This window comes from Chionomys nivalis, chromosome 13 (genome assembly GCF_950005125.1).
Source record: "Chionomys nivalis chromosome 13, mChiNiv1.1, whole genome shotgun sequence".
In the NCBI taxonomy this organism is placed as follows: Eukaryota; Metazoa; Chordata; class Mammalia; order Rodentia; family Cricetidae; genus Chionomys; species Chionomys nivalis.
The window spans coordinates 50,641,261-50,669,256 of NC_080098.1; the positions used below are offsets into that span (position 1 = coordinate 50,641,261).

General features: G+C 43.0%; 1 protein-coding gene and 1 pseudogene across 1 annotated transcript; both read left to right on the forward strand.

The window, feature by feature from the left end:
- The first annotated feature begins 6,240 nt into the window (after positions 1-6,240).
- Positions 6,241-26,565, forward strand: LOC130885737 (serpin B6-like). The gene is made up of 7 exons (XM_057787462.1): positions 6,241-6,293; positions 9,940-10,114; positions 12,419-12,571; positions 14,145-14,262; positions 17,515-17,657; positions 25,027-25,182; positions 25,483-26,565. The coding sequence occupies exons 2-7, from the start codon at positions 9,950-9,952 to the stop codon at positions 25,873-25,875; spliced, it is 1,128 nt and encodes a 375-aa protein (XP_057643445.1). The 5' UTR covers positions 6,241-6,293; positions 9,940-9,949; the 3' UTR covers positions 25,876-26,565.
- LOC130886069 (nucleoside diphosphate kinase B-like) lies at positions 23,422-23,908 on the forward strand (annotated as a pseudogene).
- Positions 26,566-27,996: the final 1,431 nt, after the last annotated feature.

Here is a 27,996-nt window from a genome sequence, read left to right on the forward strand (position 1 = left end):
TGAGGAAGAAGTTTTGGAGTCCAGGTACTCAAAAGGCCAGTTTCTAAGGCCAATGTACCATCTCACATTTTCATGGAGACATTATTTCTACACATGTTATTATTTGTCTTCCTACACTCCCCACCCCAGTTTTCTTTTTAAATTAGCATGCAATGTATTCTATTGCATCATGGTGGATACAATGCATTAGGTATCATTATTTCAGCAAACTGTGGTTTAGTATGTTCACCTCCTCCCTTTCTCCCCATGTCTCTCACCCTTTCTCTTTATAACTTCCCTCCAGTTTCCTTTATGCTTTCTCTTTACAAATGTCCTTGAGACCCCACCTCCTCAGCACTCTTTTTTTTTTATCTGCCTCTTTATCTCTTTTTTGTGTCACTTTTGTTTTTTGGATTTGCCCACATTTAAATCTATTTATATACACAAACATTTATGTTTCAAGCTAGGATAGCCATATGAGAAGGAATATGTTTCTGCTTTTCTGAGACTGGATCACCTTGCTTAATATGGTACTTTTGAGATCTGTTGATGTTTTGGCAATATTAAGTTGTCTTTATAACAGAATAAACTTCTATTGTACATGTATGGCATACGTGGTGGTTTGAATGAAAATGACCCCATATGCTTGTATGTTTGATTGTTTGGTCTCCAGTTAGTGAAACTCTTAGGGAAGAATTAGGAGGTATGACTTTTGGGGTAGGTGTAGAACTGTTGGAAGTGGTATATCACTTGGGTTGAGCTTTGTGGTTTCAAAACTCCATGCTAGGCCCAGTCTTTCTCTCTCTTTGGTGGCTTGAATGAAAATGGCCACCATAGGCCCATATGGAATAGCATTATTAGGAGGTGTGGCCTTGTTGGAATAGGTGTGGTCCTGTTGGAGGAAGAATGTCACTGTGGGTGGGTTTTGAGGTTTCAGATGCTCAAGCCAGGCCCAGTGTCACTCTCTTCCTGCTGCCTGCCAGTCCAGATATAGAACTCTCAGCTGCTTCTTTAGGACCATGTTTATCTGCATACCATAATGCTTCCCACCATGATGATAATAGACTAAATATCTGAGCTGTGAGTCAGTCCCCAATGTTTAATGTTTTCCTTTATAAGAGTTGCCATGGTTATGAAACCTAACTAAAGTTCTACATAAATGTGCCTTCAAAGTGTCCTTTTGTTCATTTTCAGATAAAACAGTATGACGTAAATTGAACATGATCACAGGCATTCCTGACATCTTAACCTTTCAACAGTGTATTCTATCACCTTGAGCAAAGAATGCCCTACGTTGTGTGTCTGTCATCTCTCTTGCTTACGTTATGGCCTTCAGCTGAACATATTTAGGAATATAACTCCTTAGCCGAGCCTGCTTGGGAATGTGCCCACACCGTAGACACCTTCCCATTCAGATCTGCACAGGCTCTCTGAAGACCAGTGTCATGGGCAATGCTTTGTTTGTGTCTCCTGGGCTGTCCTTGCTATAGGCAATGAGGGTTTCTCTGATTTCTCTGTCTTGACATTGTCTTTACACTCACCAAGATGGTAATCCACTGATCCCACCTAAAAACAGGATTTATTTATTTATTAAGGGAGTACCCCACATTTTACAAAATATAGACGTCTAAAAGATCAAAGTCACTTTCTGAGTATAGAACAATAGCCCAACAAGGGACATTCTGTTAAGTTTCCCACAATGGATGAAAACATAAACCAAGAAAAAATAATCACAGTATAATTTCACAACGGTTCCCTACACATTGTGATGGCTAAGAAATCTCACTGTTCCAAGCAGTCTCTTAGTGGCCATGGACATTTAACCTAAATTCCTGAAAGATGAACTCTCCCCAGAATGAAGTACCTCCTGCAAGATAATTAACCCCTTTCTTAGGCTTTTGTAATCCTGCTTGTGGCTGTGCAGCAGTGTGTGAGACATCTCCTAGCTCCTTTATCCCTATGTGCAGGGGAGAAGGGCACAGCTTCTTTACACTGTGTGCAGAGAGAGGGGTCAGCTCCCTTTATCACTGTATGCAGGGGAAGAGGACAGTTTTATCACTGTGCAGAGGAGAGAGGCAGCTCCTCCTGTAGCCAAGGGGAGTTAAGTAGTCTCTCTTATAGCTGCCAGTTCCACAGAAAAGAGACAGTCAGGGTCTCCCCCAGCCCCTTCTGGGTGCTCACCCTTCGATTTGGCCTTAAGGCTCTCCACCTGCTAGTAGTATTAATAAATTCATCTAATTATAATTTGAATTGAGTCTGTGGTCCTTTCCTGGTGGTCTTTAACTCTGTAACTCATAACGAACAGTTTATTCTGGAAACAAAAATGCTTAAAATGTATCTGTTATTGTGAGAGACAAAGTTACATTTTAAGTTTTAATTATTATGACTAAGAGACCCATAAAACAAAATGTCTCTGATCTGCAAGTCTCTTGCTCAAGGACGAATAGTTTCTGAAGTGCTGGAGGCCATTATTTATGGGAGATAACAAGTCACGTGGTTTTTACTTCCCTAGACAAGTTTGTTGGACCTCTCTTGATCACGTGTGGTGGGTAGGAGGTTCCCAGGCAGGAAATAAGTCAGGATGTATGCTTGCCCTTGATTGGGTATAGACTGGAAGTACGTTAGGATGTATGCTTGACCCCGATGGGGAATGCAATGCATTATAGGTTTTCCTTGTTAAGCCCTCGCCGTACTTGATTCTTGAATTATTTCCCAGGAGCCTGGATATGGACCTGGCTAGAGCCCATCTATCTGGCCAGTATTTAAGCAAAGCTTCCTGAGAATTTGGCTTTAAATGTGGTAGTGGTCTTAGTCTTAATTGGTGGGACTAACAGTGTCACTTAGTAACTGTTGAAAGTCAGATCTAGCTCCCTGTGCTCAATCTCCCATCTTACCTCATTCTTGAGAAAGGGAAGAAACTTAAAAGCTAGGGGCCAAACAATGTTATTTAGGCTCTGAACCCAATAGAAGATGGCAGGAATAAAAGATACCCATGTAAAGAGAGTCAAATAAAATTGAGATCATAGTTACACCAGTAAATTTAAATTTGTTGACTCTGAGAGAGAGGGCTTCGCCACTCAGGTGAGTCATACTTAAACCTGTACTGGTGTATATGTGAAAGAATGTGAGTGTATGAATATGTTTATGTGTATTGGATGTGTTTGTGTATCTGTGTGTGCATGGCCATGTATGTGTTGCTGTATGTGAATGTGTACATTTGTGTATTTCAAAAGCACATCATTGACAGTCCATTGATTACAATGTCCTTGAAATTCTTCAGACACTTGGCTCCTTTTTACTTTGGTACCTTCACTGTGGATTCCAGGATGGAACCACTTGCAGACATACTGCCTGCGATTGTCTCTCAGCTGGCCAGATAGTAGCAAGTTTGAAGGAAATTGGGACTAGCTTCCTCTCTCAGAATCAACAGATGACAGACAGACACACACACACACACACACACACATATACAGTGTGCATTTCAAGTCCCAGCTCACGGTGATAGATGGGGCTGACGCAGGCAAATGTTACTGGAGTGTTATGACAAATAGCCCAGGTTTAAGGGTCGTAAAAAGAGAACTAAGGAAGACACAGTCATGGTGAAACACAGAGAAACAGAGATTTAACTAATCAAAGCAGGGGAGAGGAACAGAAAAGGAGCTCCAGTGACCTCAAGTTCCTCTTCAGGGGACTGACATGAACCCTATTTAAACAGGAGGACGAGAGGGCCACATAGTTCATCAGTTCTGGCCTGGGTGAGGCCAGTTGCTCTTTATCTCGAAAGTAGCCTCGAGGAAGCTCTCATTGCTTTAGGCACGCAGCATCCGTTTCAGCTCCAGGGGCAGCCTAGAAATAGAGAATTGAGTGCTCTGGCTTCTGAGGTGGTTTTTGTCACTTCTCATGAAAATGTTTAGCTGTTTTGTTGTTTCTGGAATCCAAGGTAATTGCAGGCTTGAGACAACGACTAAGGGCCTTCGGGGACCTTTTGGAGTTCTAGAGTGGGACATCCTGCAAGGTTGGCAGCAAGTCCCTGCGACTGATACAGCCGAACCAGCACCATGCAGCGCTCCATGTATTCTGTTTCACCAAGTCTCTGCTGTATCAGTACCTCACACTAGTCAATTGCACTACCGGAGCCCCCGAGTCTCTACTGTATAGAGGACCCGTTATCCTTAGTATAAATGAGGGGAAGGCTTTTTGTTTTTATTGCAGATATGAGAAAGTATATACTGAACATGGACACCAGAATGGACCTAGCCATGTGAGAAACAGGAACAAAGCCCAGAGACAGAGAAAGGGAGAGTGCAGGAGAGTCAGAGGTGGAGGGAGAGAGAGAAAGGCAGAGAGAATGTGTGTAAAAGAGAGAGCATAGCTGAAATTAAGGAGGGTAAGTGACTGGGGTAAGGGACACTCCTGAGCTGGACGGAATTTAGGGGAAGAGGAAAGGGAAAACAGCTGAGAATAGCCAGGATGCCAGCATGCACTTTGAAATGTGGAACAGGTACTTATGATACGGAGAGGCCAGCATGTACTTTGGTATGCTAATAGATACCACGATAGCCATCTGTTCCATCAGTCTTTTGGAATGTGGGGAAGTTTGGAGTTTCCTTTGACCTGGCAACAACAATATCTTGGGTTCAGCTAGAGCGACTACTGCCTCCTGTTGGTTTTCATGTCTTATTTTGTGGCGTCTCTTGGCCAATTCCTCCCACAGATAACTCCGTGTTCATCACAAAGAAGGTCAGAGACCATCATTTATCTGTCCTTGAAGAAAAAGCAGGAGAATTAGTCTAAAAAGCCAGCTCTGCCTTGAAGCATAGGCCCCTCCTCCTCCTCTTGGGGAACAGGGAGGGCTGTAGAGCCCAGGGTCTAACTGTATTCCCACACATTCTCCTCAGACAGCTATTCAAAGGGCATTTGTGTTATAGAGTGCAAAGACGAGATGCCCTGGGATCAAATGTGAAGCTCTCAGTGAGGGGACCTCATATCAATATTTACTTGGAAGTCAGCTGTGTGCTCACGGTATGTAAAAAAAAGTCATTTGATAGTGAGCTGGGGAGGAAGCTTGTGTGGCTTCCTGTGAGTATGGCTAACATGGTGAGGCCAGATGGGAGACCGCAGACTGCTCAGCCTCTCAGGCAGGAAGACAGAAGCTCACCTGGGCCATCCACAGATCACTGCCACAGACCACAGAGCAGCGGCTGCCGGAGAACAGAGGAAACAGAATGTAGGAGAGGTAGGAGATGGGACTGTGTGATCAAGCTGTGCCACTGTACCCTGGTCCATGTGTTGATTGCTGCTTTCAAGATGGGTCTTGTCCTGGGCTTTAGAAAGCAGCAGCTGGATCCACGTTAGTAGCAACAGTTGAGCCAGAAGAACTCTGCCTTGTCTGTGTACATAGATACCACATTGTTTCTGGATCTCATGCTGGCCTTCTCTCAGCTCCGTGTTTCCTCATATTACAGGCCTGTAATTCCTGCACTTGGGAGATAGAGGCAGATAGATCAGAAGTTCAAGGTCATACCCAGCTACAAAGCACATTTAAGTTCAGCTAGGGCTCCTTGAAACCATCCTGGACTTTGTGAGTCTGTGTAACATACATACCCATGGGAGGTGAGGAACCACGGGGGGGGGGGGGGGGCGGGGGGGGGCGGGGGGACGACGACACAGTCTTTTATACCTGGCCAGTTATCTCCCCACCGGGTCATCTTGCTCCCCCGGAGAGATGTGAGGTGTCAGAATTTTCAGTGCCATTTACATAAAATGTCAATACCTGAGGGTTCGAAGAGTAGTGGAGTCTGACACAGCATTGACCATGGTGGCTTCTGCTTTTTTGTTTGTTTTTGTGCTTTCTGGGCAGGCATTGACCTCTTGCCATAATCCTAAATGCCTCCTCCCCGCTTTTAAAATTCCTGCTCAATTCTGTCTAATTTATCCCCATTAAGAGCTGGCACATTTTCCCCTAGTGGACATCGTCCTAAAAGCTCCTTCCTGGTTTAGTTCAATTCCTTTTTTTTTTCCCCCATAGCTTGTATAGTCAGAGCAACCGATACCAGACCCGCCTGAATCTTGCTGCTGCTGGTCCCTACTGCAGATTCTGATCAAAGAGCAGAGACTATCTCGCCTCCGCCCTCCAGCTTTTCCTTCTCACCTCGACAGCCCACAGCCACCTCTGTCGCCCCCCACCCCCCACCCCCTCTCCCGCTCCCACTAGGGACTTCCTGACTCACACCACTCCGCCCTGCCGGTATTAGAGACCCGGCTCTTTCTCCCCTAGGTTCAACTTGCTGCCTGCCTGAACCTAGGATCCCGGGGTAAGCTCCGCTGTGGTGGGGCTGTGGGGCGGGGCGCTGGGGGCACCCACGTAGATGGGAGGAGTGGGCGTGGAGTTAGGAGGGAGCCCCGAGGTCTCCTTCTGGGCTGGACTGTTCTCAGGTTGCCCAGACCCTCAGAACTTATAAACTCATATGCCTGAGAGGATTGACACTGAGGACAATTACAGATTTTTCTTTCTTTTTAAAATTTAACTCATGTCTGGGAAATGTTGCGGGACTAATAAGACATAGGCAAAGTTTTGATATGATTTCTGTGCCAGATGAAATTGGAATGTGTGTTTGTTTTTCCTCTCTTCCTCTTTGTTTTGTCGATGGACTCCCAGCCTTGTACTACTGGACGCTTGCTCACCCCTCCCTCTGCACCCCCAGCCCCAGCCACAAGCATGTTGTTCCACCTTCCTCCTTGAATTTGTTTTGATAATTAGAAATATGGAAATCTAACATTCACTTGGTGTTAGGAAGCTGGTGAGGTTTGGCTCTTCACTGGTTTCAAATTGCCCGGGAAGTCATTGCTTGTGATAGTATTGTACGCACGGCTGCCCCCTTCCTCCTGTGGATAGCTGTGGTATGGGTTCTGACTATCATTTGCGAGCAGTGCTGAGGCTCGTGGATATATGCATGTGGCTACAGGAATGGCTGTTAGTGTTTGAGGACTTCCCTGAGTAAGGGCATCGGCTATGCCTTCTGTCATCGCACAGAGAGGGGGTGTTTGGCACATAAGTCTCAAGGTTGATGTCTGACATCTTTATTATGCTTTCCCCGCTGTGTACTTCTAGTGAACATAGGACTGGCCATTTTGGCTATTTTGACTAGCCAGCTTGCTTTGGGCAGTCACTGTCTTTTCCTCCAGTGGACTGGGAATCCAGAGGTTACGGCATCTGTCTGGGTTTCATGTGGGTTCTTGGGACCCAAGCTCCTGTCCTGCTTGTGAGGCAAGTGCTTTACCCTTTAACATTATGCCCAGCCTACTATGTTTATAAAAAGAATTGATCAAATATTCAGATTTAAACTAATGGTCTTCAGATACGTAGACAAGGCTATTTAAATTTCTACCAGGCCTATTCCAGTCCAAAGTATCTTATTACAGTTCAGTGAATCTCCACTAGTTCACTGCAGAAACAGCAGATGAAATCAGAGCAGGGTTTGGAATCAACAGTTTCTCCATATCTGACAGAAGGGCATTGTGGTGGTTATGGTGGTGGTTATGGTTTGGGAAACTGGCCGACCAGGAAAGGAAAGGTGGGAACCAAACAAAAGTCCAAGGACCCATTAAACCAGCATTTAAATGGTCAAAGTTTGTGAGGAAATGAAGTTATGCTTACAGAGATCAAGAAGCACAATGAAGTGGAGACTCCTGCCTTACGAACATACGATGCCTAGAACCCAGTTGGTACCCAAAGGTGGCAACGCTGCTGCAAGTGAAGATGATTCTGGAATAGGCTTGTTGAGCTGCTCTTAGCAGCACAGGAAACTGTGCAATACTACCACACTAATAATATGGTTTATATCCCTGATTAAAAATTGTTTTCATTTTTGATAGTAACTGACTTTTTTGTACAATGTGAGTTTTGACCCCAGAGTCTGAAATATCCCAGGCAAGGGCTTTGCCACTACTGTGCTGTCTGCTCCAGGAATAGTATTTATATGGTAGTGAACACTTTCATATTATATAAGGATTAGCACATGTTAGGGGTATGCATTAAAAATTTTTAGTCTCTGAGTACTTGATTGCTAAAAATTTATATATTGCAAAGTGGAAGTGAAAATTGTTTCATTATTTTGCAATATATTCTTTTCAAATTTAGAGCGATGGATGAGTGAGAATTTTACTTAAGGTTTTGACATATTTCACTAAAAATGTGAGGAATAAGAGGGAGTAAAAATGTGTGGATTTTTAGGCATTCAGATGTTTAGTTATTCTGGTCACAGAAATAGTTTGTCCTATATGCACTTTATCTCCTTGTTCTCAGAAAGCCATGTTAAACTAACAATCAAGGAGACAATCTTAAGCCATTCGAACAAGGTCAAGACAAGAGAGGGAGGGGCAGGCCAGGCCTGCAGATGTTTTCAGGGAGCATGTTGCTGGAGGAAGTTTCTCAGTTTCAGTAGAGGGAAGAAGAAGCTCAGAAGGGGCCACAGGTGCAGTCTTGGAAGGAGAAGTCCCTCAGAGTCAGGGGTGAGTGCAGCACAAGGGAAGGAAAGGCAATAATCTAGGGTCAAATGCCACCCGACTTCTCAACAGCAAAGCTGATGGCTGTAAATAGTTAAGCAAAGGCTCCAAGATTCAAATACAAAAACCATACCCGGCCTATTATAGCCGCTGCTAAGGTCTCTGTGGAAAGGAAGGACAGTGATCTTGTCAGAAAATCAATAAATCACCGGATTGGACAGCATGTGCCATCAGAGTGAGGGAGTGAAGCAGGAAGTAGCAAGTTCTTAGGGCCCAGCACAGATGACACGGGTGGAGGGGACTGAGCTGTGCAGCACTTACAGCAAAAGCATCCAAAATGGAGTCCTGTAAATCATGCGGTCCAAGAATACCCGTTGCGTAACATATTTGCATAATAAAACAGAAGAATGATGTACTGGGCGCTGGTGACTGCCCCGGAGTGTCAGTGTGTCTCAGAAGAGTCAAGTGCATGGGAGCTTTCAAGATGGCCTTTACTGCGTGGTCCATTTGGGCAGTGAAGGGAAGTGTGCCTCCCAGCTTGGTGCTGGTGTGCTCAATAGCAGCAGCTGGGTTTTCACTCAGTTCTGTCGCTACAGCTGCACTCACAACCCTCCTATCAACAGGAATGAAGAGATGAGCGATGTTGTGTCCCTGGGCTAGAGAGGTGAGCATCGCATGGAAGGCCATTTTATTGTTACAAAGCCAGGATGTTTAAGACCAAAAAAAAAAAAAAAGGAAAAGTAAACAGTTTAAAGAGAACCTCACTAACCAAAACTGGATAGTTCTGAGCATCAATAATTTTTTTTAAAAAAAAACTGAAATAGTTTGTAAAGGCTGTGAGTATGTAAGTTCAAGGGTTGGGACCTGGGATTATATCTTCAGCACCTGTGTCAGGCTAAGCACAGCTAACAGCCAGATTGTATTGTTTCTCTTTGTTTCTCTTCACTTGCGCTGAAGCTGGGTTACCTTCCCTTGCTGGTAGGCACTTGCTTTCCTCTTTTCTTGTTCTGTATCTTCTCACACACTATTCAGAGTTTCACTGGAAGCCTCTTAGAATGTCAAGACTGTTAGGCTGCAGAAATGGGAGTTTGGTAACTGTGGCTGATGTCAGAGCAGACAGGCCCGGCTCCTACATTTTCAAGCTTCCTGCCTTTTCTGCTACATTTGTAGATTTGTGGGCTGGTGAGTCTACTGCTGCCTCTTGTCCTCTCTCCTGACTCTTGGATCGTCATGTAATTACTGATTTCTTGCACAGTAGAAAGACAAGGCGCTGGCCCTGAGTTAACCTGCTTGCTCCCAGCAGGACGGTATCATTCGATGCATGTAACCTTTACCTTTCATGCTGTGTGTGCCGTGTTCATTGAGCCCCAGCATCACTGTGTGAGTGAGAGTGAAGACGCATCCTGCACACCAGCCTGTATTTATTTAGGATATTGATTTAACCCCTCTTTTCAGGCTAGCTATCATGGATCCTCTCCTGGAAGCAAATGGCACCTTTGCCTTAAATCTTTTGAAAATCCTGGGTGAAGACAGCTCGAAAAATGTGTTTTTCTCACCCATGAGCATCTCCTCAGCCCTGGCCATGGTCTTCATGGGGGCAAAGGGAAATACTGCAAGCCAGATGGCTCAGGTAAGCAGCACCGTTTCACAGCAGCTGAATACCACGGAGTGTCAGTCGAGCTGGTCCAAATCTCCAAGTGACTGCTCTTGATGAACAACTGTTGGTGACACCAGGATGTGGGTATATGTGATGAAAGTATCTGCTATCCCTGCTGGGACCCTGGCATGAGCACCTTGACCCATTAGTGCTAGTGGGGTGAATGTTGGTAGCGTTAATAGGAAGGTTGGGGATCACTTGGGCCAGGAACGTCAAAGGTTCAGCACCAAGTCCACCCTTTCCCCCATTATCTGTTCTCTGACTCCTTATGGGCCTCAGCCTTCCTCCAAGGAAAGTACACTGGGCTGATCCCTTCCATGACCCTAAAGTTTCTTCCCACATTGGGTCAGGAACAGAAGCAACTGCAACTCCTTCTGGGTATAGTACTTTAGGTGCAGAGGTTTGTGAAAGACAATCTGCCCAGAATAACATGGGGAGACAGTGAGGGATGCGGGGTTGCCCCCTTTCTTCAGAAATGGGGATGGGGACATGTGTTAGTAGGCACATGTATGTAACAAACACCACTGGTTAGGTGATTTAAATAATACACAGTTTTATTTTTACTATTCTACAGGCTGAAGTCTAAAACCAAGAGGTTGACATTTTGGTTTTCTATGCCTTACAGATAGCAGCTACTCTCCATGTTCTCACTGTGTATTTCCTGTTTTCTGCGATCTGATCTCCTTTCTTATAGTGATACTTATCAGACTGCCTTAGAGTTCACCCTTACAGCCTCTTTCTAACTTTAGTATTCCTGCACAGGCCTATCTCCAAATATGGTCACCATTATTTAGACAGATAACAAAGGTCACAGGGACAAGGTCTCATATGTCTTATTACCACAAAAAGTACTTCAGCCCATAGACACCAAACCACAGGCCCTGTTCTCCAGACCCCAGTGGTCATTATTTCACTCTCCTGCCTTGCCAGCTAGTGAGTCTAAAGTCAATAACATGAACTAGATTTCTGGATTGCTGTGAGCCTCATCGATTGTTCTAGAACGAGCTAAGTCAGTCGACATGCAGTGCATGGAAGCAACACTAACAATGCTTCTCAGAATATTGGGTCCTATGAGGAGTTTCTCTCCTTGGGGATGGAACCAGACAGAGCTCGTTTAGCAGGGCTGAAAGATCCCCTGAGGCTGATCTCATGTCTGGGGTGCCAGCTGTTGGCTATAGCTCTGGTTCTCTTCCAAGTCACTATGTATGGTAGTTCCTACTCCAGAGGTTTCCACGCAGACAGCAGCAGGAGAGTTTGTTCTTCTTTCCATGAGACTAGCTGGACACAGATAAGGTGCTGGGTCTTTAAAGACCCACGCCTGGAAGAGTATCACCTCCGAATACTGTTGGTAAGTGTCTTGGGGTTGCCATTGCTGTGAGGAAACACCATGACCAAAAGCAACTTGGGGAGGAAAGGGTTTATTTCCACTTACAGTTCCGTATAACAGTTTGCCAACAAGAACAGTAAAAGCAGGAACTCACACAGTGCAGGAACCTGGAGGTAGGAAGTGATACAGAGGTCATGGAGGAATGCTGCTTACTGGCTTGCTACACATGGCTTGCTCAGCCCGCTTTCTAATAGAACCTGGAATCACTAACCCAAGTATGGCACCTACCCACAAAGGGCTGGGCATTAGTTACAATGCCCTTTCACATCAATCACTGAAAAGATGCTGCACAAGCTTGCTTCCAGCCCAGTTTTATGGAGGCATTTTTTTTTTTGAGACAATGTTTTTCTGTACTACCTTGGAACTCACTTTATAGATCAGGCTAGTCTCAAACTCACAGAGAACAACCTTTCTCTGACTCCCAAGGGCTAGGATTAAATGTGTACCACCACTACCCACTTAGAGACATTTTCTTGACTGAGTTTCTCCCTCCTTTCTGATGTCTTTACCTTGGGTCAAGTTGACATAAAACTCGCACAGTCAGGCAGTAGGAAAGCCGGCCTAGCCCCAAAGGCAGAGGAGAGACTGCCAAGGTCTCAGGCCGGGAGCTGCCTGCTTTGAGCCATTAGAGGTTGGGTTGGCACTAATGATTTTAGCCAGATATTAAGTAGTGAGCATGAAGAGCTGAGGTTTTTGGAGGTCAATTTCTGCTCAGTCCAGGGACAACAGAATCTCAAAAAGGACATTAGAGAGGGAACTTTCAAAGCAACTTTGTCGTCTTTTTAGGTGATGATTTAAGTGGCAGCAGGGATCGGTAAAATTCTGAGGATGAGCTTACTGTTGACTCTTTTCCTAAAGCTGTACTTACTGGAATTCTGTGTTGATTTCAGGCACTCTCTTTGGATAAATGCAGCGGCAATGGCGGTGGAGGTGTCCACCAGGGCTTCCGGTCACTTCTCACCGAAGTGAACAAGACTGGCACACAGTACTTGCTCAAAACAGCCAACAGGCTCTTCGGTGAAAAGACTCTTGATATCCTAGCAGTAAGTCTTCGCAGTTTTCATGAATGAGAGAGGAAATATATGGTACAGCAGGGAGTGTGTGAGCTGGGTGTCCCCAACTATCTGGGCACCGGTGCAATTGTATATGGTCATGTGCATTTGTGTTGTTTTGGATTGTACAGAATACAAATTAAGTCAGCAAAGCACAAGCCCTCCTCAACCTGTTTCCCAATCTCCATGTCACCAAGGATAAGGACTATAGAGTTGATGTTTATCTTCCTGCATATACAGAAATTTATTTGTGAATATTTTTTCTGCATACAGCTATTAGAATATACATATTGTTTCACAACTTGTTTCTTTCATTCTTTGTATTTATGTTGTACTACAACTTATTATGTCATTATTTATTATTGTCCCACTATTACTTTATTGTTATTACTGATGTTGGTGTTGGAATCATGGCTTCACACATGCTAAGCATACATATACTCCAACATTGAGCCACATCCCCCATGATTAGCCATCCTTTGACAGTCACGAGCATACATGTTTCATGGCATAAAAGGCCATTTTCTCACGGAGGGATTTTAATTTGTACCCCGTCTGCGCCATCACCAACCATGTGATATTGATTATGACTTTATGCATTGTTTATTTGCTCCCAGATGTATTTGTAGAAGAAAGAAAGTGAAGCTTTGAGATTGTAATATGCATTGTTAATTGTTCTCCCACTGGACCTACAGGGACCCTCTTAGAAGCTGTCTCCCTCTCACACCTAAAGAGAATTGTGAAGTTCTATTATAAAACCAGTACCCTGAAAAACAAATGAAATATATAACCATGAGCAGTTTGGAAGAAAGACTCCCTAGTCTTTCTTTCTTCATTATTGCTTTACTGTTATTACTTACTATCATTCCTTATACGCTATCAACATAATGCATGTTCCAGCGCATTTGTGCTGCATCATTTTCTGTTCTAACATGGCAGATTGTGGGCAATCATTAACATCACTCTCATCTCATATAATGTGCTCAGTGGGAGGCTGAGCCACCCAGTGTGGTAAGCACTAGACCCATGTAGCTATTCACAATTCAAGTCATCAAGTAAAATAAAATTTAAAATAAAATAAATTTGTCTCCTCACTTCCTCTGTTGTATTGAAGCAGTCTGTGGCCCTAAGTGACATCAGGCTTGAATAGTGCCAATTTCAGCTTTCTGTTCTCACAGGAGGCTGTGTGAAAGACTGGTGCAGAGTGACTTCCCGTGTCCTGTGTCCCTGCAACACTGCAGTGCTGCTGTAGCTCTTGTGAGGCTGTCACTCTGCAGGCCCTACAGTTACTGCATCTGAGGATTTCCCCAGTGAGCTCAGTCAGTCTTAGCTACTGCCTGCAGGATTTTCAGCTTGTGACATTTTAAGACCACTCTCCCACCTCAATCAAAACTAAAATTCAAGAGTTGAATACAGAATGTATTTTTGATTTCCCCTCCTGTTTAATAGCAAGTGCCTCTGTACATCCTTGAATTCATGCTTTCCTGCTTCTGTGCGTAGGGAAGGAGGCTGCTGGTGCTGATCACTTTCGTGGCTGTGTAATCACGTTGCTCTGTGGTCTCAGTCTTTTAAAGATTCCTGCCGCAAGTTCTACGAAGCAGAGATGGAAGAGCTGGACTTTAAGGGTGACACAGAACAGTCCCGAGAGCACATCAACACCTGGGTCGCCAAAAAGACAGAAGGTGAACACAGAGTTGTTCTGTTCTGTTCATTTGTTTGGTTTTGGTGCTGGGAATCGAACCCAGGACCTTAAGCATGCTCGATAGAAGGCTCTCTATTACGGAGTTACTTCCTAGTCAAGGTCAGCCACTATTAATAGTCTTATTATCCTCTCATTCAGAAGAACATCAACTCTTTGTTTTTTAAGGTGATTGTCTTAGTTACGGTTTCTATTGCTGTGAAGAGATAATGGTCAGGGCAACTCTTATAAAGAAAAACATTTAATTGGGGTGGCTTGCTTACAGTTCAGAGGTTTAGTGAATTATCGTCATAGTGGGATGCAAGACAGCATGTGGGCAAGCATGGTGCTAGAGCTGAGAGTCCTTACATCTTGATTGAAAGACAGCAGGAAAACTGTCTCACTGGGCATAGCTTAAGCATCGGAGACTTCAAAGCCTCCACAATGACACACTTCCTCCAACAAGTCCACACCCACTCCAACATGCTCACATCAAATAGTGTCACTCCCTTTGGGGGCCATCTTCTTTTAAACCACCACAGTGATACTTCCTTTTTATTTTATGGTTTTGCCATGCTAGGAATCAACTCCAGGGCTTTGCACAAGATGGCAAGGCCTGCACTACTGAACTAGTACGACGCCCAGCCCTAAAGTGGAGCCTCTTAAGCTTTTCTTGTTTGTGACTCTTTTCACTTAAGATATTCTTACGTGACTAAGCATCAAGTGTCTAACAAAGCGGACATTTAGATCTTAAAACAATTATTTTGTATACATATGTGATCATTTATTAAGATTAAAACACATTTGCATACTAATGAGATTGTATTGTCCAACCCAACAAGATCCAAATATATGTATAATAATTTGGTATTTAGTCACTGAAGAATGATGATAGGAAAATATGAGAAGCCTGTATCTTTTATGATTAAGCCATTGTGTTTGTATAAGAGCAGAAAGCATGTGTGGGAAAACACTGCAGTTCCCAGCACTCAAGAGTCTTGAGTCTGAACCACAGTGCTTTAGGTAGTGCAGGTTTGTGTCATAGGAATGACAAGGTGCATAGTACAGTGCACATATGTGTGTTCAAAACCATGGCTGCAGAGAATCCATGTGATGCAATGCAGTCCATTAATGCCACAATACACCAGATATGTTTGATTTCAAAGTAATTTTTGGTCCTTGTACATTCAAATACCTTTTACTGTTGCAATTTTTTGGCTACTACTTCATTCGGTTACATGATGGGATCATGGCCCCCATTTTAAGAAACTTTGCTCTACAACCAGGTGTAGTGGTGTAGTTTTTTATTCCCAGTATTTGGTGGGCAGAGACAGAGACAGAGGGCTCTTTGTGAGTTTAGAAGTCAACTTGGTCTATACACTTGATCTACATATAATGAGTTCTTGGCTAAACGGGGCCACTTATTGAAGACTGGTCTCAAAGTGAGAGGGTGGAGAAGAATCTTTGCTCTAAATTGATGCAAGTTTTATAGTCCTGCCTTTGATAAATTAACAGTATCTGACATGCTGTCTGGATTTATCCTGTTCTAACCAGTGTGTCTGTGATGTCTCCCAGTATCTTAGATTGCTTTTCCAGACCCCATTTTCTTCCCTTCCTTCCCATTTATATCTCGCTCTGCCTCCTTTCGTTTTTTTTAGTCTCTTTAGGAATAGACTGAAGAACAGTCTGTACTCTGAGTTAGGAGGATCCTGCTCTAATGTGGCTCAAATTCTATAGTTCTAGTGCATCCCTACAGGTGGGTTGGCCCTGCCCTCCTTCACCTGTGGTGCAGGTGGCTCTTTCTGTCATACCTCCCAGATAATCACACAGAGAATTATCATTAGCTATTGAAAGCTCAGCCACCAGCTTAGGCATGGTTCTAACTAGCTCTTATAACGAAATCAACCCATTTCTATTAATTTACTTTCTGCCTTGTGATTTTATCATCTTTGCTCTGCTCTGCACATACTGCTTTCCTGTTTCCTCCGTCTCTGACTGGTGACTCTCTGTGTCTCTGCCCTTTTGCTTTCCAACATCCTCTCTGCCCCCCAAATCCTGCCTAGCTATTGATAATTCAGCTTTTTGTCAAACCAATCCAAGTGACAAGTTTTCACAGTGTACAAAAAGATTATTATGCAACACTGCAATCGTAAGCTGTTTAGGAACGCTGCATAGCTGTTCATCTACTTTTAAATCGAATTTTAAAAGCCCGACACAGGAAATAATGCATATGTATGGGGCTCTGTGTTACTTGTAACACATATAATCTTCCTCAGATAGGAGGTTAATATATTTATTGATCCAGATATTATTGCGTGTGTGTATGTGTACGCGTGCACGTGCGTGTGGGCACGTGTGTGTGCAGTGCAGGTCCACCTGTGTGTTCACGTGTGGATGCATGTGCATATATGTTGTTTCTCAGGCACTGTTCGTCTCATCATCATTTCCATTATTTTTCTTAAGACAAAGTCTCTCATTGGACTGGAACTCACCAAGTAGGCTATGCTGGATGCTCAATAAATTCAACAGATCCATCTGAATCTACCTTCAAAGGGTTGAGATTACAGACATGCAAGATCACATCTACTTGTTTGGATTTATTTGTTAACGTGGGTTCTGGGAATTGAACTCAGGTCTTTGTGCTTGCAAAGAACACCCTTTAATGACTGAGTGATTTGAGTTTATATACAAAACACTTTTTAAAGATGTACTTTTTAATTATGTGTATGTCTATGACTGTGTGTAAATGTGTTCACCTGAGGGGGTCAGAAGAGGGCATCAGATCCCCTGTAGTTGAGTCACAGGTATTTGAGAGCCACTTGACACAGAAACAGTGTCCTTGGCTAGAGCAGTAAGCACTCCACCCCTGAGCTATCTTCCTAGCACCTCCTCAATTTTTTTAAAAAAATAAAAGCCCTTTAAGTTTCTTCTTTAAGACATGCGTGGTCTCCTTCTAGCTCATGTGTTAAGAGTTTTTTGTACTGGATGCACTAGCGTTGACTCATACATTATGCATTCATAGGAACAGCGATATTTTTATTTCCTGAACATCTTCTTTTGTCTAATTTTTTCTTCTTCTTATAACCTTTGAAAAGTGTCTTCTTTTTGTGGTGATGGCTTTAGGGACAAATACTTGACTTATATTTAAGGGACAGTGAATTCCCTTAAATGTATGCTTGACCATTCAAGCAGGTGGCCCCTTTACATGCATCTGCCAACTCTCTTAGTTCAATGGCTTTTTAATTCTTCCCTTCAGATAAAATTACAGAGCTGCTGTCTCCAGGCACAGTGAATTCAGACACTCTGCTGGTCCTTGTAAATGCCATCTACTTCAAAGGAAATTGGGAGAAGCAGTTTAACAAAGAGGATACCCAAGAGATGCCTTTCAAAGTCTCCACGGTGAGTGCTGATTGGTCCTTTACTGGCCTCTAAACCGTACAAGAAGGCTGTCTCATGTAGCCTGTGCTTCATATGGCTTTGGGTATCTTGGCAAGGACTCCTTGCTAACCTTTGGGGCCTTTCTCTCATCCTTTTCATCTTGTAGGGTACCACTTGCATACCTGCTTGCTCCCCAGTTTCTTGTCAGTACCCTGCTACTGTGACCTGTTATGTTCTTGCTGGTGTCTGCATACAGGACAAATCTATGGCACTGCTCTCTGTTTACTCATTTGGGTCTGTGGCACTCCTCAACTTTCTACATACAGTGTATAAGGCTCTTTAGACCCCTGGATCTTGCCCATCTTTCCCGATTCCCTGTATTCCCAGCACTGTCCTCCACAAAACTCCCATTGTATATCCCTATTCTTCAAGCTGTTACCACACTTCCTGCCTGTCTCTACAAGACAACACAGCAGTCAACCACTTTTGTCACTACTTTTGAAGGGAGACAATTGTTTTATAGTGGCTAGTTTATAAACATTACTCAGTAAACACTGTAACCGTGAATGACATTCAGTTCGGATTTGATGGGGCAGGTACAGATTCTTGCTTACAATAAGAAAACAAAGGCATGTGTCTGCAAGATAGACTCTAAGTTTAACAACCTCCGTCTTGGAGGCTATCACTTGCTGAAGGCTCTCCTTTGTTGTTCTGCTTTCTCAACATATGGCCTTCACACACACACATACACACACACACGTAATTTTTATTTCCTGTCCATTATTAGTGTTTTGCATGCATGCACATATGGGCACTTACCTCTAGCCCATGATGTTCAGAGAGTACATCATTTAAGGGCTCTAAAATGAATGGTTGTGAGCTGGTGTATGGGTTTTAGGAACTGAAGCTGGGTCCTCTGTAGGAGCAGCGAGTGCTCTTTACTGCTGAGCCATCTCTCCATTCCAGGAGGATCTTTCTTATCATGCTGACACCATGGCTTGGGCCTTAATGTTGTATGAACACAGAAAAGGACAGAGGGAGGAAGGAGAGCAGGAAGTCTCTCCATTGAGCCCCTGCTCTTTCATTCAGAAGGAAATCTTTCTAATGCATTTTATTCTATTTTCATTTCTTATCTCTGCAGTAGAGAAAGACGCAGCTGTGGCTACAGTGAAGATTGACTGCAATCCATATGTGCATGCTGCCAGTCTAGTGAATAAGCTATAATAGCCATATTTTTTTTTCTTATTTTGAATGAATGAGCTTAACAGCCAGTTAAAGTAAAAGGACAAAAAACAAGAGATAGATGTAGACGGGTGAATGGATGCACGAATGAATGGCCACCATCAAATCAGGAACTCAAAACATCATGTAGAAATTGATTGGGAAAGCCCCCACTAAATAAAGCAATCAGCTGGCGTTTCCAAGAGAGGGAACTGCAGATGGAGCAGGGTGTCCCATAAATTAGCCGGCTAGAGTTCCTCATTGAGAGTCCCAGACAGAACAGAATGTGCCCTCTGTAAGGCTTTACAGTAAAAGATTAAGTAACAACAGATGGAGATAACACCACCAAATAAGGGCTTAAAACACCCAGTAGAAGCCTCCTGGGAAGCTGAAGCAGTCATCTGAACCCCAATTGAGCTTTCTCTCCATGGCTGAAGTTCCCATGTCAGAACTTTTCTTTCCCACTGTGGGTACTTTTATATCATGGAACAAATACTAGAAACATCTGTTGGAAGCAGCTTACCTTCTAACTGTTCTCAGGGGCACAGTGTTTATACTCCCAGACTGTTTTGCATTTCCTGTCAGATCTGGGAGGAAGGGGACAGCTGATCATACACCAGGAGCCTAGGAGAATACTGGACATAAACATGTTTGGTTTGGAAACATGGGTGGAGGGGAGAGGCAACATCTCTTCCAGAGAGTAAGTTCAAACAGCACATGATAATTACCAGTATAATGTACTTGCAGTAGCTGCAGGACCAAAACCACAAGATTTTGTATTGAAACAGATTTTTGTTTATATTCCACACATTACTAAATGGATAGGAATTACAGACACAAATCAGTGAATCATTAAATTACTTTTATATTGGATGCTTTAGGTACTGGAGACATTTGGGGAGAAATTGCACAAGGCAGAGATCAACTCCTTGTGGGTTATGGCCAAAAGCCATTCCAGGTCCATTTTCCCAGAATTTCTTTAGGACACAGTCCTGCTTGTTATTGATGGATGCTCCAGCAGCAGACAAGCATGGTTGTGTCAGAAACTGTGTGGGCCACAGGATCAACAATCCAAACATCCTGGTAATGTGTTCTAGCTGCAGGCCAGGGACATGACAGAAGATACAAGACCAGGAAGCTGCTTGACTCTGGGCTAGCTCAGGCAGACATGACATGGCGAAGATAGAACATTTGCTCCGTTTGTTTCAGAAGAGTGTGCTATGCCAGAGAACTGTAACTGCAAAGAGCTTTTTGCTGTGTTGGTCACAAAATATTCAGTAAATTTTGTAGTTGTTTCTAGCATTAGATCACAAGAATGGTCAAGAACTGAGGAAGACAGATAGAGGGCATGGTCACTTCTGGTTCAACTGCAGTTTCGTTTTGTTTTTTGGTTTTTGTTTTTTTCTAGTAAGGTGTTCATTTTGCCTGGCCCTCAGTATTGTTGCTCACTAGTTGTCACTAATGTAGTCATCAGGTGTGACCTGAGAGCCTGCATTAACTGGCTGAGTATGCCCACACACATGAAGTTCTTTTTCCTGAGGCAGAGCAATAAGAGGTAAAAATAAGGAAGAACACTGTGGTTGATGGAAGGGCTCCTGAGACATACAGTGGAGCTAGAAGGATGCTGTGCTTGGGCTGATTGTTGACCTACTTCCCCTGGCTTGCTTGGCCTGCTTTCTTCTAGATCCCAGGACCACCAGCCCAGGATGAAACCACCCACAATGGGCTGGGCCCTCCCCCATTGATCACTAGTTAAAAAATGTCTTACAGCCTGATCTTAGGGAGGCATTTTCTCAACTGAGGCTCCTTCCTCTCTGATGACTCTAGCTTGTGTCAAGTTGACATCAAACTAGCTAGAATAGGGTGTGGTTACGGATGAAAGATACGAAGGAAGCCTTCACTGGGAAGATGGATGAGCAGATACCAGGATATAAGGATCTGAGGTTCCGTGTTTCGAGGTGAGGGGGAGTGCAAGCAGGGCAAGCTTGTGTTGGGATTCTAGGTTGGTCTAAGGTTATCAACTTATGCTCACACTAGAGCAGTGGTTCTCAAGCTTCCTAAGGCTTTGAATCTTTAATACAACCCATGTTGTGGTGACTGACATCCATAAATTTTTTTTTGTTGTTGCTATTTTCAGAAGGGTTTTTAAGTTCCAGTCTCAGTGCCCCTCAGGGTTCAGAGAGAACGCTATGACAAGTGAAGGGACTTAGAAAAATCTGAGGGCAAATGAATTCTCCACTGCATACTTTTCTATATCAGTTTCTTTATTGTTCTGCTTCTATCCTAATCCTTCTATCCTACTTCTAACTTTTCCTAGCTTCTTCTCTTAGCTTCTTTTTATTCTACTCTAAAAACTCTTCTTCAGGAGCCCTGAAGCAATAAAGAAATTACAAGAGTTGTTCCCTTTTGGTCAAGAGCACATTCCTAAGGCAAGTGATAGGGAGGTGAGCCATTGCCATGACAACACAAGAGTGCAAGGTTACAGAAATGAGACAGTGACCAGCGGACGGAGGTACAGTGAGATAAGCTTTGACAGAGATCTTTTGTTAACAGACTGGCAAGCAAAGGATTCGGCAGGCTTTCCTTAGTAACCTTGGTTGGACATCTGCGTTTCTGACCTTACATAGTTGTAAGGTTTCAAACATTTGCTATTGCTAGGGATTTTCCTAACATGAGCTCTCTGCCAACACAAAAATTCCAACAAGCCAAATCTTAACAAGCCAAATTAAAGAGTATCCAGGTTTAATGGGATTCCTGTGCTCTTGGGTGGCCCCAAGGGAAACCAGGAAGCCACAAATGTGACCACAGTGGGTGAAGGGGGTCAAGGCCACAAGGGGACTTTCCAGGGGAGCAGTTTAAATAGACTGGGGACGTGGTCAAGTTTTTGGCGGGCTGCCTTGACCCTCCTTCGGGGAGGGGTCAAGGTTTGGTGGGCACAGGGACAGGGCCTCTAAAGATGGAGGCCAGAAACTGGGACTTACAGATCTAGTCACAAAAACCTTTTAGTCTAGTTTAAACTTGTTCTGAGATAGAAGTTAGCTAACTGTGTGAAGTTTGTGTTAGACTGAGAAGACATTGTTAATTTTTGACATTACTCTGAGTAAAAAGGAACAAAGCAGGTTCTTATGTGTCTACAGTCTTCATAGGACAAATAGATCCAGTTCTGAAGCATGTCCTAGTATATTTTCTATATATCAAAATGATACAGCCAAATGAAAAGCCATTTTCCTGATCACCCACAGATATATGTGCCCAGTAGAGGGAACATTTTCATGAGGTAAACACACACACACACACAGTGGGAAAACACCCAAAGGTTTTCTTAAGGAAGAAATAAAGTTCTTAGGGAAGAAAAAAGTGACTCATGAGAGAAACTACAGACGGAGACACTGGCTTTCACAGCCAGAAAGTCCATGACCTTACCAGGTGGGCCTCCCTATTAGAGAACAACCATTGGTAGGTTGGCTTGTTGAATACTAGTTATCACCTACTGTATCTCTCATGGCCCCTGACGCTGTTTTATAACTGTAATTGTGCTACTGCTATAAGTCATAATGGAAATATCTGATAGGCAGGATATCTGGTATGCAACCACTGTAGGGGTACCAACGCACAGGTTGAGACCCACTGCACTAGCCATTGCCATACTGGGGTGTTAAACCCTTGCCTTGTGCTGGAACCTCTGGCTGATGTGCTGAGGTCAGGGACAAGAAGGGCTGTGCTGATGACAGTGAAGTTTTTTAAAATGTCAGATTTTGATTCTATTTCAAAAGGACAGATGTTGTAATATGGGAATGGGGCAGATGCAGAGTGTGAGAAGGGAATGATATTTGTATATCAGATATTTACATTATGATGTCATATGTTCCTTGTTGCATGAGATGATAAAAGAAAGATGATCACTCCAAGATGAATTTTAGGCCTTGGCAGCAAGGAGGAACGGCCTCTGATGTACTGAACCTTGACCCTCCGTTCAAAGGCATATTTATTGATGGTTACACAGAGTTGTTTTTTGGATAAACAAGTTCATCATAGCAAAGTCCCTGATCTAATCTGTATGTTTTTCTGAAGGAAAGCATCACACCCCTTCCCCTTTAGTCTTTATTGTGTACTGTTTGCAGCATCCAACAATCCAAGAGCCCCAGGTGCGCCAGGGCTGTCTTGTGACTAAAATCATGCAACGGCTGTAACGCTGCTTCAGAAAAGTATCTTTATAAATCACAGAAAGCAATCACTGATTTCCACCATGAGTTCTTCAAGGTCAAAGTCCTTCTAGAAAACAGCTGTTCGTTCTGATATTTATTTTAGATACAGTTAGAAAGAAGCAAGTATTCTGTTCTAGTGTTTGCACTTGATACGGTGACTCTGCTAAATTCCTACAACAGACAGATAATGGTTTTGTCAGTTAGAAGGACTATGAGGGACAGTGTGGTGGCTTAATAATAATGGCCTTCTCAGACTCAAATTTGAATGTTTAGGGAGTATTATTAAGAGGTGTGGCCTTGGCTCTGGTTTCTGCTCCCATTGCTCATTGTTAACACTGGCGGAAGCCAACTTGTGGACCATGGCTAACTTCGAGTGTACCATTGTGGCCATTAGGCCAGACAGCATGCAGCATGACCTGGTGAGTGAAAGCATCAAGTTCCTCGAACAAAAGGGGTTCTTCCTGGTGGCCATGACGTTCCTTCGGGCTTCTGAGAAACACCTGAAGCAGCACCACATTGACCTGAAAGACCATCCTTTTTTCCTGGGGCTGGGGAAGTACATGAACTTGGGGCCTGTGGTGGCCATGAGCTGGGAGGGGCTCAATGTGGTGAAGTCAGGCCAAATGATGCTGGGAGAGACCAATCCAGCTGATTCTAAGCCAGGCACCATTCAAGGGATTTTTTGCATTTAGGTTGGCAGAATCATCATTCATGGCAGTGATTCAAGTGTAAGATGCAGAGAAGGAGATCAGTCTATGGTTTAAGCTTGAAGAACTGATTGACTGTAAGTCTCGTGCTCATGACTGGGTGTATGAGTTGAGGTGGATAGCTCTGGATCCTTTTTAGCATTACTGGTGGATCCCTAGGCTCAGCTCTTCATTCCCCAGAATGAATGGACCATATTTTCTAAACCAATAAAAACTTTGGAACTGGAAAAAAAGAGATGTGACCTTGTTGGAGTAGGTGTGGCCTTGATGGGGAAAGTGTGTCACCTTGGGGTTTCAAATACCTAAGCCAGGCCCAGAGGCTCTCTCTCTCCCTGTTGCTCGCTGACCCAGATGTAGCACTCTTGGCTCTGTCTACAACAGCATGTCTGCCTGCATACCTCCATGCTTCCTACCATGATGATAATGGACTAAACCTCTGAACCTGTAGGACCCAGTGAAATATTTTCCTTTATAAGAGTTGCTGCAGTTCTATTCCTCACAGAAATAAAACACTGACTAAGACAGAGAATAGTTGTAGGGAGATCAGATTTGCAAAGGAAAGTACAGAGCTTGTGGTGACATCTTAAGTTGGGATTTTCTTTCTAAGTGAAAAAGTCAGACAGGAAGTAAATGTATGTGTGGAGCCCTAGGCTAAAACAGTGAATTTGGGAATTATGTTCAAAGTCATGAGAATAAATGAGATCCCCCATAGAAAAGAATTGTTGGCATAGGACAACAGATTTATTTGGAGACTGGGCTGATCAGTTTCCTGACACTGTATTAACTGATATGGAGATAATCAGTTTAAGAAGAGAAAAGGTTCATTTGACTCATTTTTAGGGATTCCATTTCCTGAGAAATGAGATGAATCCATGATTTAAGCCTGTAATAGGAATTCTGACTAGTGATGGTGGGATCAGATAGGGAGCAAAAGGGTTAACCTCAAGGACAGAAAGTGAAAGAGAGGAAAAAGAGGTCAGGATCTGTCCAATCCCTTTGGCGCATCCCAATGACCTAAATACCCCCTACTAGACCCCATATCTTACTCCCTCCCAAAACTCTACTCTGAGGACCAAGCCTTAAAAAAAATTTTTTTTGAGGCACATGTAAGTTCTAAATTACTCCAAAGGTTGAGGGGCTGATGGAATATTCTGGAAGCTTTATCAAAGTGCTCCTGGAGGCATAGAGTGGCTGCCTCTGTTGCCCAAAGTATTCATTGTATCTTGTTTCAACTTAATATTTATCCATCCTTCACAGAATGAGGAGAAACCTGTGCAAATGATGTTTAAGAAGTCTTCCTTTAAGATGACTTATGTGGAAGAGCTATCCACTGCAATTCTGTTGCTTCCCTATGCTGGCAATGAGCTGAACATGATCATCATGCTTCCAGATGAGCACGTTGAACTGAAAATGGTAATGATCATGAGATCTTGATGGAACTGTGAGGGAGAAAGAGTGGCATTTCTGTTTCTTCAGGGGCGACTCTCCTAGGCTCCCATGATCATATTTTTATCTTCCATTCATTTGTGAGGCAGGGGTGGAACCCAGAGCCTGGAGCCTGCTTGACAAACACTCACTACTGAACTGAATCCTAGCCCCTCCCAGCTATTATATTAACTTAAAGCCACACATCCCTGGGCAGTGTAGAGCCTCCCCATCATTTCAAGTGCCCCGGGTGACAACATTGTCCTAAAGTGTTCAACTCTCTTCTAGGTGGAAAAGGAAATAACTTATGAGAAGTTCATAGAGTGGACGAGGCTGGACAAGATGGATGAAGAAGAGGTGGAGGTTTTCCTCCCACGGTTTAAACTGGAGGAGAATTATAACATGGAGGACTTCCTGTGCAAGCTGGGCATGACTGATGCCTTTGATAATGGGGCAGACTTTTCTGGAATATCTTCCAAGCAAGGCTTGTCTCTGTCCAAGGTTGTGCATAAGTCCTTTGTGGAGGTCAATGAGGAGGGCACAGAGGCTGCGGCTGCCACCTCCAGTGTAGTTTTTAAGTGTATGCCCCCCTACTTCTATGCCGACCACCCCTTCCTTTTCTTCATCCAGCACTGCAAGACCAAGGGGATTGTGTTCTGTGGCCGGTTCTCCTCTCCCTGAGAGAGGGTGCTGCTGAGTCAGCCCACCACCTTTGCCCAGTCCCTCTCCCATGATTCATGTGTTAAAGATTCAGTCTCAAATGAGGCCCCTGTGAGAGGTATTGAAACATTTAGGAGTTGGGGTCTAGTAGAAGAAGCTTAGATAACTTGGGCATGCACTTGAAGTGATGGCTCACCTTGCCTTTTTTTCAAGCTCTCTTCCCCCACCACCACTTGAGAGGAGCTGAGCAGCTTCCTATACCTTGTGTTGTTGCACCATGATTCTCTGTCCCAACTGATCATAGACAGAAACCTCTAAACCAGGAACTGGAACAAACTCTCCTCCTCATGAGGTGACTGCCTCAGGTTCGTCACAGTGATAGGGATGCTAATTAATTCACTACGTACAGTAAGCCTAGCCCTGACAATCTAAGGATCACATGACAGTGTGAGTTTATCCCAGGAATATAAAATTGATACAACATGATTAAATCAATGTCACATTTCTTTTAGACAGAATAAAAGCTTAAATCATTTGGTTAACTTAACGGGTGCCAAAATAGCTCTCTCACCCTAAAGAGTTCCATCGTTGACAGACACACAACAGGGGCATTTATTTTACTTTAATTAATCAAGTAGGATTAATTGCTTTACTCACTAGTGTTCCTCCAGAGTGACAGAGTGGGAATTTGGATTGATATTTTTTAAGTATTATAATAATAATAATAATAGAAAAATTCATAGGCCTTGTGAGTTTTGTTGCCTGTAATTTACCAAATGCCTTAGTTTCTTTCTTTTAGTTATAATATAATACACAGATAACCATGATGAAGGGTATGTTTTCAGCTCACACTTCTTGGTTACAGGCCATCATGGTGTGTAGGTTCCCAAGTCAGATAATGGGTGGTAGAGCATTGCCCATACCCCAGATTCTCTCAGAGAACATGTCTTTTTTTAAAACTATACTTTTACTATACCTGAATAGAGAAAATTTTGCCTTGATAATGCATATTTATCATAATTCCCAGACTGTTAAATGGTTTCAATTGCAAATTATTCCACAGATGTTAAACAGCTCCACTTTGTGCAAATGTTTTATACAACAGTCATTGGAAATAATTTGTAAACTGTTTCCTCAATCTATATTTACCTTTATATTGATGATATTTTATTAGCTGATTCAGACTCAGATACCATAGGAAAAAAATGTTTGAAGAGGTAAAGAAAATTTTGCCTTCTTGGGGATTGCAAATTGCTACTGAAAAAAATAAAAAGAGGAGAGTCTATTAATTACCTAGAAGATAATATAGGTTTATAGAAAACACAGTCACAAAAAGTACAAATTAGGAGAGATCAATTATAAACTCTTAATGATTTTCAAAAACTGCTGGGAGATATTAACTGGCTATGGCCTAGAATCAGATTAACAACTCAAGAACTAAGGAATTTATTTCAAACCTTACATGGTGACAAGGATTTAAGTAGTCCAAGAAAATTATTAGCTGAGGTCGAGAGAATTGACTCTGGTAGAAAATAAATAACGGAATGCATATGTGGATCTCTTGAATCCAGAACTTGGTTGTATTCTGGTTATTTTACCTTCTATGCATTCTTTCACAGGGACTCTTATGCAGAGAGGAGATAATATTTTAGAATGGATATTTTGTCACAAAAATAGAGTAAAAAATTAAGAACCTATATAAAAACAGTTTCTGAATAAATTCTAAATATTTGAGATTTTATCAGTTAATGGGAAGTGACCCAATAGAAATTGTGGTACCTTTTACTAACGATGAATTTTTTTTCTCATTTGAGAAAAAAATGAACATTGGCAAAAAGCTTGCAGTAACTTTTGGGAGAAATTAATAAAAATTATTCTCAACAAGAGACTTTGGTTTATAAAAATAACTAATTGGATTCTCCCTCAGTTGGCGTGAGGAACACTTATTTCTAAACCCCTGCATTCTATATGGATGAAAATAAATCATGAAAGGTAGGTTATAAGTCAGGAACAATAAGCAAAGTGGCTCAAAGCCCTAGGATTCCATTTAAAAGTCAAAATAATATGCTATTCTCATGGTATTATTAGATTTTCTAGAACCTCTTAATATAGTTACTGACTCTCAATACACAGAAAGAGTTG